The 12,784-nt window shown below is 38.2% G+C and overlaps 1 protein-coding gene across 1 annotated transcript; it reads left to right on the plus strand.

The window, feature by feature from the left end:
• The first annotated feature begins 1,900 nt into the window (after window positions 1–1,900).
• Window positions 1,901–4,257, plus strand: LOC132613540 (uncharacterized). The gene is made up of 4 exons (XM_060327604.1): window positions 1,901–2,605; window positions 2,699–2,929; window positions 3,002–3,365; window positions 3,737–4,257. Exons 1-4 carry the CDS (start codon window positions 1,901–1,903, stop codon window positions 4,255–4,257), a joined length of 1,821 nt encoding a protein of 606 aa, XP_060183587.1.
• Window positions 4,258–12,784: the final 8,527 nt, after the last annotated feature.

Below are 12,784 nucleotides of genomic sequence, written 5' to 3' on the forward strand. Positions count from 1 at the left end.
GAGAATGAGGGACTGAAGTTTTAATATGTTTTAAAATTAAAACTTCAATCCCTTGGCACTTATATACCCCCCCCCCCCTAAAGTTTTAAAAATATTTAAGAAGGCCCCCTAGCGTTTATAAGTTATGACAAATAGCCCTCTTGTACAAACTTTTGAAACATTATACTAAATAATTAAAAGAATGTATTCATTTAAAAATATTCGTAAATTTATTTTTTTGTAAAAACAAAATTCATATTACGCAATTTCAAGATACGAGACCAATATTGACATAGTTTCGAGTAATATTTAAAAAATGTGGAAAATGCGATCAAATTAACCGTAACTCGTACGTCGTTTAAAATTTCAAATTTCCCGAATTAAACGGAATGGGATATGATGCAATAACGGATATGTGGAAATGAGAAATTAAGAAGATAAACAAAAGAAAAAGAACAGATAGATAGATTGACACAAAAATAGGCACAATTAGGCAACCAAGGTTCTTCAATAACAAAGACCTCCTAATTAGGATTTTGGGAAAATGCTTCTTAATGAAAGAGGAGACATGACGTGTGCTTTTCTCTCGGCGCATTTTAGCAAGGCTGCTATTGTGCACCTCGAATAGGAAAAAAACATGTCAAACCACCGGCAAGCTACCGGAAAAAGCTTGCCATCTCCTCTAAAATTAGTTACCCCTGCTGATGGAACACGAAGGGCTTTACCATCTCTTACTTTTGGTAGTTATTTGCCCCCTCCATTTCAATGTATTCCTGAGGAAATTGAGCACGAGGGGTCGGATTCGGAGTCAAAACAATCCATCCATTTAAAGGACTAGAGACTCTGATACTACTCTGGCGGCTCGGCCACTGCACTTCTCTGATGCCGGTACCTCAACTCAAGTCACCCCAATGGAGAAATCAGATTTTCGTGAGAATCGACTAGCACAGAAAGGTAAATCTCTCCCTTATGTTCCTCCGACCACTAAGCAAGGCAAAGTTTATGTTAATATAGTGGAAGAGGATGTGAATTCGCAGGAGTTATATTGGAAAAATGCTTTGATTGGGTTTGTAGTGGGAGATACACCGTACATGAAATCGATGGAGAATTATGTGGCTCACTCGTGGAAATTTGTGGCAAAACCGCAAATCCTTGCACATGATGTTGGGTATTTCATCTATAGATTCAAACGTGCTGAGGATTGTGATAGTGTCCTGATGGGGGGTCCTTACACCTTCCATAATAAGCCACTTATTCTTCAAAACTGGGTAATTAACTATGAATTTAACCTGGATGTCTCGACCTCGATTCCACTGTCGGTGGTTTTTCCGGGATTGCCCGTTGGATATTGGTCCAGTGAGGCTCTGAGCAAGGTTGCTAGTGCTGTGGGTCGACCATTGTACACTGATAAATTTACGGCAGACATGAAGAGAATATCATATCCTCGTGTCCTTGTTGAAGTGGATGTCTCACAACCATTGCTTGAGTCCCTTGAAATGGAGACTCCTGCTGGCAGTTTCCATCAGCCAATAGAATATGACTAGAAGCCAAAATTTTGCACTGCTTGCTTGAGATTTGGGCACCTAAAAGATGACTGTTGGGTGGATGGAGGGGAGGACCAGGAGAAGGAGGAGTTTCAGGACATTCCTAAGAAGAGAAAAAGGAATAGAAGGAGAAGGAGGAAATGGAGACAAGACTGGCAGGCAAAGGAGGACCAAACCACTGAAGCTGCTGTTGTGCATAATGATGCATCAATAGCTAATGGTCCTGCAGCTCAGGCCAATATAAGTGTGGTCGATGCTACAGGTGGGACTTCAAATGTGCTTGCTGCTACTCCTATTAACATTGCAAATAGACTTGATGGTCTACAAATTCCTGATACTGGCCAGACTGGTGCAACTGCACCTGTTAGAAACCCTCCATGATTATATCAACATGGAATATCAGGGGGCTCAACCAACCCCTGAAGCAAAAGGAGCTGAAGCTCTTTTTGCAAAAGAATAAGATTGAACTGTTTGGTTGTTTAGAAACAAGGGTAAGAGAGAATAAAGCTCAGAACATACTGAGCAAAGTTAGTAGTGGATGGAGTACTATGTGCAACTATCCAATGGCCCCAAATGGTAGGATTTGGCTCTTTTGGAAGCCTTACCTACAGGTCCAGGTACTGCAGGTCCAAGAACAATTCATCCATTGCAAAGTGGACAATATGACAGATGCTTTCTCTGCATTTGTAACTATTGTGTATGCAAAGAATGAGGCTCAAGAAAGACTAAGTCTGTGGAGTGACTTAACTCAGCTAGGAAATAACATTACTGGAGCTTGGTTGTTGTCTGGTGATTTCAATACTTTGCTCTTTACAGAGGATAGGATGGGCTCCCCTGTGACTGATGGTGAGACAAAAGACTTCAGAGATTGTATGGATACCTTGCAGTTAACAGCCTTAAAGGCAAAAGGATGGCATTTCACCTTTTGTAACAAACAGCAACAAGGGGACAGGGTGTACTCTAAAATTTATTGGGCATTGGGGAATTTGATGTGGTTGCAATCATATGGGCACGTGGAGGCAGATTTTCTCAATCCTGGGGCTTCAGATCATTCTCCCATATACATTGAGTTTAAAACCCATGTTAATAGCCACCCCAAACCATTCAAACTCTTTAAAACAATTTTAGAACACCCAGATTTCAGACACATTTGAGAGTCTGTATGGTCAAGGCAGTGCAATGGCACTAGATTGTTTCAGCTATGGCATAAGCTAAAGGATTTGAAAATTGCATTGAGGGACCTGAACACTCATATGGCTTCTTATAGCCAGAAATCGCAACAGTCTCGACGAAGTTTAGATGTGATACAATCTCAATTGGCAAACTTACCAATGCAGCAAGCTTTGATAGATAAAGAGAAGAAGCTCTCAGGGGACATACAGAAGTGGAGTTATATTGAGGAGAAGGCACTTAGACAAAAGTCTAGAGACACCTAGATAAATTGTGGTGATGCTAATACCAAATACTTCCATGCTCAGTGGAAGATTAGGTCTAGTAGGAACTCTATAACTTCCATCTATGACACTACAGGGAATAAGCTCACAGATCCAAAACTCGTTGAAGCTGAGTTTATCTCCTTTTTCTCTAACCTTATGGCGTCAATGGCTGAGGAGTTGCCATGTCCAAACTCAGAAATTATCAAAAGAGGGCCATGCTTATCACATCAGCAGAAATGTACACTAATTCAGACTGTCACAGAGATGGAAATCTTCAATGCTGTGAGGGACATGCCTAGTGACAAAGCCCCAGGTGTTGATGGTTATCCAGTGGAGTTCTTTACTCAGAATTGGGACCTGGTCAAACATGATGTGGTGCAGGCGGTGAAGGAATTTTTCCTCTCTGGTAAGCTCTTAAAAACTTTTAGTTGCACTGTTATAACTTGGTTCCAAAGATAAATGCCCCTACCCAAGTAAAGGATTACATGCCAATTGTTTGCTGCTCAACAGTGTACAAGATCATTACTAAGATATTGACTAATAGAATGAAAAGTGTAATCAATTCAATTGTGAGCTCAGCCCAATCAGCTTTCATAGAGGGTAGGAGTATCATTGACAACATTTTATGTAGTCATGAAGTTTTAAAATGGTATTCTAGGAAAGGATTATCTGCAAGATGTGTAATGAAAGTTGACCTTAGGAAGGCCCATGACTCTATAGAATAGTGTTTCTTGAGAAGGATGCTGGCTGATTTGGGTTTCCTACATATGTTTATAGAATGGATCATGGAATGCATCTCCAAAGTCTCATACTCTCTTGTCATACATGGGGGTCTTACAAAACCTTTCCAGGGGAAAAGGGGAATAAGGCAAGGGGATCCGATGTCCCCTTACCTTTTTGTTATTGCAATGGAATACCTCCAGAGAGAGTTAAATGTGCTAGCTGATAACAAGCAGTTTCAATTCCATCCTAGGTGTAAAAAGCTAAAAGTTATGCATATTTGTTTTGCGAATGATCTGTTAATGTTTTGCAAAGCTGAGTTAAACTCAATTAAACTTCTACAAGAAGCCTTCTTAAGATTCTCAGTTGTCTCTGGGCTTCAAGCCAACACTGAAAAAAGCTCAATATACATGTCTGGGGTCAATGATCAGTTAAAGCAGGAGATATTGACTCATCTTGGATACTGTGAAGGAACTCTACCATTCAAGTACTTAGGAGTCCCTTTATCATCGAAGAAGTTAACAATGGCTGAATGTATGCCCCTTGTGGAGAAAATTACAGATAGAGTGAAGTGCTAGTCTGCTAAGCTCTTGTCCTATGCTGGGAGGCTGCAATTAATAAAAGCTGTTTTATTTGGGGTCCAAACCTGCTGGGCTCAAGTATTTATTTTTCCCAAGAGGATTATGAAGTTGATAGATTGGGTCTGTAGAACATTCCTCTGGACTGGTGCTGCTGTATTGTCCAAAAGAGCCCTTGTATCATGGGAAAAAGTTTGTCAACCAAAGGCAGCAGGGGGTTTGAATGTATTGCACCTGATCACCTGGAATAGAGCAGCAGTGTTGAAACAATTATGGGCTATTGCTGAAAAGAAAGATTGTCTGTGGATTAAATGGGTAAATGGCTATTATATGAAAAACTCCACGGTTGAGAACTGCACCATTCCTAACAATGCAACATGGGTTGTACGGAAAATATTGGAAGCTAGAAGGTATACTCTACAAGCACCTACACTACAAGGGGACCTGATTACAAGATTTCAATCGATGGTTCATGCTAAAAAATTTTCCATCAAGCAAATGTATCTTGCTTTGCTACCATGCTATCCTCGAGTCCCTTGGAAAAGTCTGTCCCTACATCCTTCAGTTCATCCTAGACACAAATTTACATTGTGGCTAGCTATCATGGGAAGACTTGCGACAGTTGATAGGCTGCTTAAGTTCGGCATACAAGTTCCACCTTCATGTGTGTTTTGTGACTCAGCTGATGAAACTCTGGACCACCTACTCTTCAACTGCACCATCACTAGAGGTTTGTGGACAATAATGCTCAACTGGGTAGGTATTCAGAGGACAATTGGCACTTAGCAAGAGGAGGTGAATTGGGTGTGTACATGGGCAAAACAAAGGACCGGGAAAGGAGCGATAATCAGTGTTATTTTTGCTATGTTGGTGGCTACTATCTGGAGGGAAAGAAACCTTTTGAGGATCCAGAATGGCTACTTTCAAGCTGATAGAATCTGCAGAGAGATAGCCATCCACATACACATCAAAGGGCAGCACAACAGGAAATGGCAACAAGAGCTGCTGGTTCTCACTAATCCTTGACAGATGGCTATGCTACTGCTAGATGCTACTGTGACGCTGGTTTATGGGTTTTGGTCAAGTTATGTTTTTTTTGTTATCCATCTTGGTCTGTGGTCAGATACACTTGGTATGTAGTTTGACGTATTTGTTCTATTTTCTTTGTGGTTAGATATGCTTAGTATGTAGTTAGGCTCCTTGTATAAGTAGAATCTTGCTTTTAATTTTGAGAAACAGGAGGTCGGCCCTGTTTGGCTGTGTAATGCCCAATTTGGTTTGAATCAAATTCCTTTATTTACCAAAAAAAAAAAAAAGACCTCCTAATTACACTCTAGATAGCACCAGCCTTTTAGGGTGACCTCAAGGGAATTCAAGCAACCAATCCTCTCACAATCAATAATCAACAAGAGCCTACTAAAGGCCTCTCACAAGCTTCTCTCTCTAGAGATAAACCTAAAACACTCAAATATTCATCAATTCATCCAAACCTCCCCTGAAATGAACTAACTTAAGCTATTTATAGTCTTAGGTAAATTAAGCTATTTATAATCTTAGGCAAATTATTACATAAGAGGCCCAAAAGTGGCTCTCAAGTTTGCAAAAATGACCAAAAAGATCTGGATGTCACGTTTTGTGGCTCCATATGCGAGATGCATGTTCAACATGCATCCCTACTGTTCCGTCGCATCTTGTGCTCCTCAAAATCCCCAGATTTGCTGACACACTTTGCGTTGCAGCTGCTGGTTTGCATGTTCAACATGTGGCACACTTTGCTAGACGCATATTGTGCCATCTTCCCCTTCTTTCGCCCTTGTGTTCTCCCATGCCATCATCAATGGATGGGTCCCTCGGAATGGCAATAAAGTGTGTCCTAGCACGTCCACTTTCATGAGATCCATCTCCAATCCATCCTCCCACGCTATCATCCACACTTGGAATCCCCGGGACAGTTCTCTAAATGTCCTTGAGGCAACTTGGCTTGTATCATTCTCCCCTTCTTGAAAAGGATTCGTCCTCAAATCTAAACCTGGCAAAATCATAAGGAAGACAAATAAAAACAAGCTCTTCAAAGCATGAAGGTTAGCGTAAGAATAAGCCAATCTACCAACATACCAAGGGTACACAAATTTGTGATATAGCCAAGTATCGACCACTTTTATGAAGAACAAGCTCTCACATAGAGCACTAACCAATTGGATATCCCAAAGGTCATGAGATGAGGGTATACTAAAGATACCAATGGTTTCAAAATACCAAGTAGACAAGGTCACATTGGTTCTAGGAAATATGAAGTACAAATGATCTTCTAATTCCAAACTAAACCAATCACCCAAATTAAAAACCTCACCGGGGTCAAAAGGGAAAGATACCCACATGTCACATTCAAAACAACAACTAAGTATCCCAATAGGACCCCGCCCAACATAAGATGTACTCCCAAAAAGATCACGAATGTCATCATATGCAAAAAGATAATAAAGAAAGGTGTCACGCAAAACAACTTCATCTATGGTGTCCTCAAATATAGCCTCACTATTAGGTTCAAGAAAAAGATCTAGCATGCTACTAAAATTTTGAATACACAAGGAAGAAGTAACAATTTCTAAACAAATATCACCTTCCTTTTCAAAACACTCCTTCCCCCTAAATGTATCATCATTCCCTAATGGAAGATCTCTGTTACATCCCGTGTTTTTATGCGTTGGAAAGCGTGCAAGTTAAATGACATTAGTAACGGAAACAAGGTTATCCCCAAGTTTATAGATGGTTAGAGTGATGGTACAGATGTGTTGTAAATATTAGAAGTTAAACAAATCGAAGAAAATAAGTTTCGTCGAGCTTTGAAATTTATTTGAATGAAATACGGCCAAAGCTATAATATCCTGTAATTTTGGAATATAGAAAATTGGACCATCTAACATGAGAAAATTTACCCGAGTCCGGAGGAATTTTGGTCATATTCAAGTATGCAAATAAAGAGATCGGCGGGTAAATGTTTGAGGTCCCAAAATAATTTAGCACTTAACAAGTGTAACCACGGTGATTGAGAATAATATTTGGTGTATGTATCAACAGGCTATGGATTAGAGTTCTACCGGATGATTATGATAATGAGTATATGAAGTGTGATAAAAGTGGTCCATGTTTAAATGAATGGAGATCAAGAAATTAATTGTGTGGATAATTGTTTAAATGGTGGGACAAAGTGGGGGAGTAAGGGATTAATTATGGTATTAATTAAGATGATATGGACAAGTGTTATTTTTGTCTCTTCCACATGTAACCACGGAAATAAGGGGCTGGTGACTATACATATTACCAGCTGAGGTGGCATCATTATATATAGTGTAATTATTTCATGAAACTCGTAAGACTATTAGGTGTGTTCCCCATTTACAAAAAGAGAACGTTATATATATGGACATATCTCTAATTGATCTTTATTTTTTTTTGAGAATTCACTTGAAAATATAGATGTATAGCATCTATTTCGTATAGGGAACAATGACATACATATATACGATCTCAAGTTGCCAGAAGAAGAAATACGAAGGACAACATTTATACCCACGTCGGTTTGGTCTAGATGGGGGCAAATTGGAAATTTCTTCGAAGGGAAGTAAGGTGGAGGAAGATCATTTCTTGGCATATAAGGTAAAAATTATTCTCTCCTAGGTATATTTAAATTCATCCCGGTCATAGCTAAATTGTAAGATGGGAACTACGAAATTAATTGCGGAAAATCGGATAAGTTATTATTGTTGTTGTTGTGTGGGCTGATTTGAGGTATATTTTTGGACTGTGTTGTGGCTGGAAATTGTTGGAGTAACTTAAGTGTATTATTGTTTTTGTTAATATTTTTGAGAAATTTCATAATGAAGATGGGGTTTAAAACTATTGTTTAATTGACAAGTGGAGCTTGCCACTTGTCGCATTATTGTTTGGATTATTGAAACTATTTTTATATTGTTGAGGGGCTAGATCGATGGGACCAATTGTTGATGTTGTTAATATAGTTGTTGGCATTGTTGTTGATGATTTAGCCGAGTTGAATTCTCAGGGTTTGTTCAATTTATAAAGGAAATGTTATCCGAATTTCTATAAATGACGTGCTAGCTTGGGGTTAGATTCCTAAGTACCTATAGCTAATGTTTGGTATCTACTGACGTTGTTGTAGATCTTGGGAAGCCCGAGACTTATGTTTGGATTAGCTTAAGAAGCGGACAAGGTATATTAATGTTATTCCCTTTTCTTCTTTTGGCATGGTCTATATGAAACAAACGGACAACGAACGTATAAACTCCAAAGAAGCTCCTATTCTTAGAAATAAGAGAATGGCTAATGTTCTTGATTTCCAGAAGCTATTTCATTATGTCCCGATGCGTGTCTATGATTCCTGAAGTCCTATTTTGATATAATCCATAGTGACATTCGAGGGTGCTTCCAGGTTATTCAATGAGTTTCAGAAATAATCTTATGAGTCTCACTTGCATTCATTTGCTTCTATATATATGTATACACTATTTTACATTTCACCGAGTCCCTTACTAAAGGACCGGGTACGGTATACAATTACATTTCACCGAGTCCCTTACTGAAGGGCCGGGTACGGTATATATTTACATTTCACCGAGTCCTTTACTAAAGGGCCGGGTACAGTATATATTTATATCTCTAGTCATTACCTTTGGGGATATTTACATTATTGTTCTCTGCCTTCAGGGCTATTCATCGTACAGGTTGTTTCTCGTACTTTCATTATGATTTATGATTCATTCTTGATGAATACTGCTGCCTTACATACTCGGTACATTGTTCGTACTGACGTCTCTTTGCCTAGGGGCGTTGTGTTTCATGCCACACAGCCCCATATTGCTTTGCAGGGATGTTGTACAAGAGTTTCACTATAGGATGTCCCAAGCTATCAGCTGGATTGGTAAACTCCATTATGTTCGGAGTGATGCCGCGTCGGAGTATTTCATTATGAGTGGAGTCATACATATTACCGCGTCGGAGTATTTCCTTATGAGTTGATTCATACATATTATGGGTATGTTGGGGCCCTGTCCCAACTTGGGTTGGATATCATATCTTACGTTAGAGAATTTTGCAGACAGAGTAATGTATACAGTATGTCAGTCTTGTAAGCGTCTATGCAAGCCGATGTATCATTATGCATTACTTTACAGATTTCATATGATTACAGATTTTACTTGATTTGAGAAAGACGAAAAGAATGTTTTTGAAAAGCTTTCATTATGCATTTCATTTCATGATTTAAGAGTCCAGTGAGATTATGAGTATAATGAGAACCAGCGGGTTCTCTCAGCTCTAAGTAAGGGTCGGGTGCCCATCATGCCCTATCAGGATTGGGGTGTGACAAAGTGGTATCAGAGCAGTTCGTCCAAGGGGTTGTCTGCAAAGTCGTGTCTAGTAGAGTCTTGTTTATGGTGTGTTGCGCGCCAATTTATAAACATGAGGCTACAAGGCATTTAGGATGGTTGTTTTTCTTTCACATCTAAGATCTTGCGATAGAGCCAAGCCATAGGAAATGAGATTCCTTATACTAACCCTTGATTTCAGCAGAAGAACGGTATCAATAGAAGAAAGTGATTGATGATATTGAAAGTCATAGACGTAAGTCAGTTCATTGAGGCTACATTATCAGAATATGTATTATATGATAATGGATTGGTTGTCGTAGAGGTAAGTCAGTGTTCGTACAACAGAGGAATTGATTAAATGTATCTCATGATGATAAGTTAAGTTATAAGTTTGTGAACTAAACAAATTGAATGAATCAGTACAAAGGTAAGCAACAACACGCAAGATGTATGTCGGGTAAGGTAAGAATATTGAGGTATGATTGAAATGTAAAGCTGAAGAATGAAAGGCAAAGTAAATAGGAAGGTATAACAGGGCAGATCGCTGAAGGATCAGGTACATCTCGAGGTGTGATATATGAGGTAAGTTTTGACATCTTTGTACTTTTACTTGAAATTGGGAGCCCTGTGTGGCCGAGATATGTCGTGTATATAAATATATATATATATATATATATTAGCCCTGTGAGGAATTGTTGGTATTTGTTGCATGCAGGTTTTAGATAGTAAGAAATATAGAGGAAACTCTGCCAAAATTTTCCTAGAATTTAAAGGAGATAAGATATAAGCTTGTAATATATACTAATGGGAAAAGATGTTGTGAAAAAAAGTAATGGCAGGACGGGATTAATTTAGGAGTATTGTTGACAACTACAAGAGATGAGTTAATTGTTGTTGAATTGATAGTAACTGTAATTATAAGGTTGACATTGATATGGTAAAGAGAAATACTAGAGTAAATTAGAGAGACTGGTAGTAGTAAAACATGACATAGAAGAGAAAGGGTAACTCCAATAGAGTGTGATACTGAAGTATTGATTGGATGGATAAGCGCAAGTAAAATATCACAAGTCTATTAGCAAAATAAAGTAACAGAATGACTGAGATAGGGGTATGAAATACGAAGGGTTATAACGAATGTGAGTACATTGGTAAGACAATTTATGTGGTAAGTGTAGTAGGGCTGATCAGAAAGGGTAACAGGTTAAGTATGCTTACTTCACGAGGTTTATTCTATTTTATAAGCAGGCTTGCGAATGAGATCAAGAAGTGGCACTCTATAGAGTTGATTATGATCAGGATATAATGAGAACGTAGAACTGTAATATAAAGTAAGTAAAGTATAGCGAGGAAACGACTAAACATGTGACAGGTTCTATATGAATAAAGAGTGAATGCAAGTGTGAAACCAATAAGAGAGCCATGGGGCAATAGATAAGAAAGCTTATAAGACCTTGTTAGGGGAAAGTCTAGTATAGAGGTTTTGCAATGGCAAAAATGATAGCAAGCAAAAGAAACAAGAAAGTCAACTTGAAAAAGAAATTAGAGAAAAGTGATATGGCAAAGTAGTAACAGTTTGTGATTTGTATAATCGAGATCACAAGTGATATCTTTGGTTGGATGTAAAAGACCAAGACTACGGAAAGATGAATAATGAAATAGAATGATTGTTAGCAAAAGGATCAGCATAATAAGGATGAGAGGGGATGATCGGAATGAACAGAATATAGGTTTTGGAAGCGAAAAATGGATTGTATAAAAGTAACATATTCTAAAGGACAAAGCAATACTGAGTTAAGAATAGGGTTCCTTGTGCGAGGAATAAAGGATTGTTTATAAAACGGGAGGTAATAAGATAAATTAAGGAGGAAAGTATGCAAAGGAATGAGTATGGGTATAGAAAGAAAAGGAAATATGCAAAGTATGCGCGCTTAAGAAGTAGTCGTATTATGAGAAAAAGAAGATGCATCCCCTACGAATATCATATACCAAGACAGAACGAGTAAAGTATATAAAGGAATAAGTTGGAAAGAAAAATGTGGCCATGAGTTATGAGTTTACCATACGACGATAAAGCGATAAAGCAAGGATATCATCAACGACAAATACGATATGATTATGATTGGTTTTGAAATCAATGTTGAGTGCAACACAAGAGTAAAATAGTATGAGGCATAACGGGTATTAGTTGCGCATGAGACTTCGATCCTTGAAAACAAAGATGGCGGGTTTAAGGGAAAATGCATTTATGGTCACTATAAGTTGATTATGAGAAAGAGAAGAATCACTTGAGATGGGAAGAAATGGGGAAGATGACGCTATAAGCGAACTCTGAGTATCGAAGAATGGGATAAGTGACATTACATGGATGATACGGATAGCTACACATACTACTATTTCAAGTATCCCTATAGGACATAAGCTATTAATTGGAGCAGATTTAGACATTGACTCATAACTAACGGTTGAGCTAAGTAAAATACATCCTTGTTTGGATTGCTATATTGGTTGTATTAGTTGACCACAAAACTGCAAGATGAGTATGTTAAGACTTCTCACATGAATTACTGTAGCTATAAATTATGGGAAATGGCATGAATATGATGCAATATAATAAGGGAATTGAGGAAAGGGATACGTGAATTCAAGATTGGAAGTGAGGTAATGGATTTGAGAATGGTATAAGTAAGACTCTTAAAGGGGGGAAGCGAGTAAGGAAAATACAAGTGTAGAGATCGAAGCGATGAATCCTAAGATGTGACAGATATAAACTCTAAAACAAAAAGTGAGAGCTATGCAGATATAAATCTAATAGCTAGTAAATAAATGAACAAGAATCGAGCGGGTATCTGAGACTGTACTGAAAATCATTCGTGAAGACCTTGAACAACATGACATTGGGAGAAAATAACTCAAGGAATATTATAAAGGATAGCAATGCTATACTCGTATGGAGGCGAAGGAATTAACTGTAGAGTCGTTTGTTAATGATATTGCGATTTATAAGTGACAAATAAGAAGGGACATAAAGCTTTCTATAGTATAATATAAGATGTGATAATCAAGGGACAAATAAAGGAAAGAAAAAAGTATGACGAGATAAGTTACAACAGATGGCCAAGAGAGTTTTTGGTATTTAT

Source organism: Lycium barbarum, chromosome 1 (genome assembly GCF_019175385.1).
Source record: "Lycium barbarum isolate Lr01 chromosome 1, ASM1917538v2, whole genome shotgun sequence".
Classification (NCBI taxonomy): Eukaryota; Viridiplantae; Streptophyta; class Magnoliopsida; order Solanales; family Solanaceae; genus Lycium; species Lycium barbarum.

Excerpts from the sequence above, each read along its gene's own strand:
- LOC132613540 (XM_060327604.1), top strand. The coding sequence starts at position 1,901 with ATGATTATATCAACATGGAATATCAGGGGGCTCAACCAACCCCTGAAG. Across the intron at positions 2,606-2,698 it reads ACATTGAGTTTAAAACCCAT|TGCAATGGCACTAGATTGTT; the intron begins GTTAATAGCCAC and ends TGGTCAAGGCAG. Across the intron at positions 3,366-3,736 it reads GAAGGAATTTTTCCTCTCTG|AATGGATCATGGAATGCATC; the intron begins GTAAGCTCTTAA and ends ATATGTTTATAG.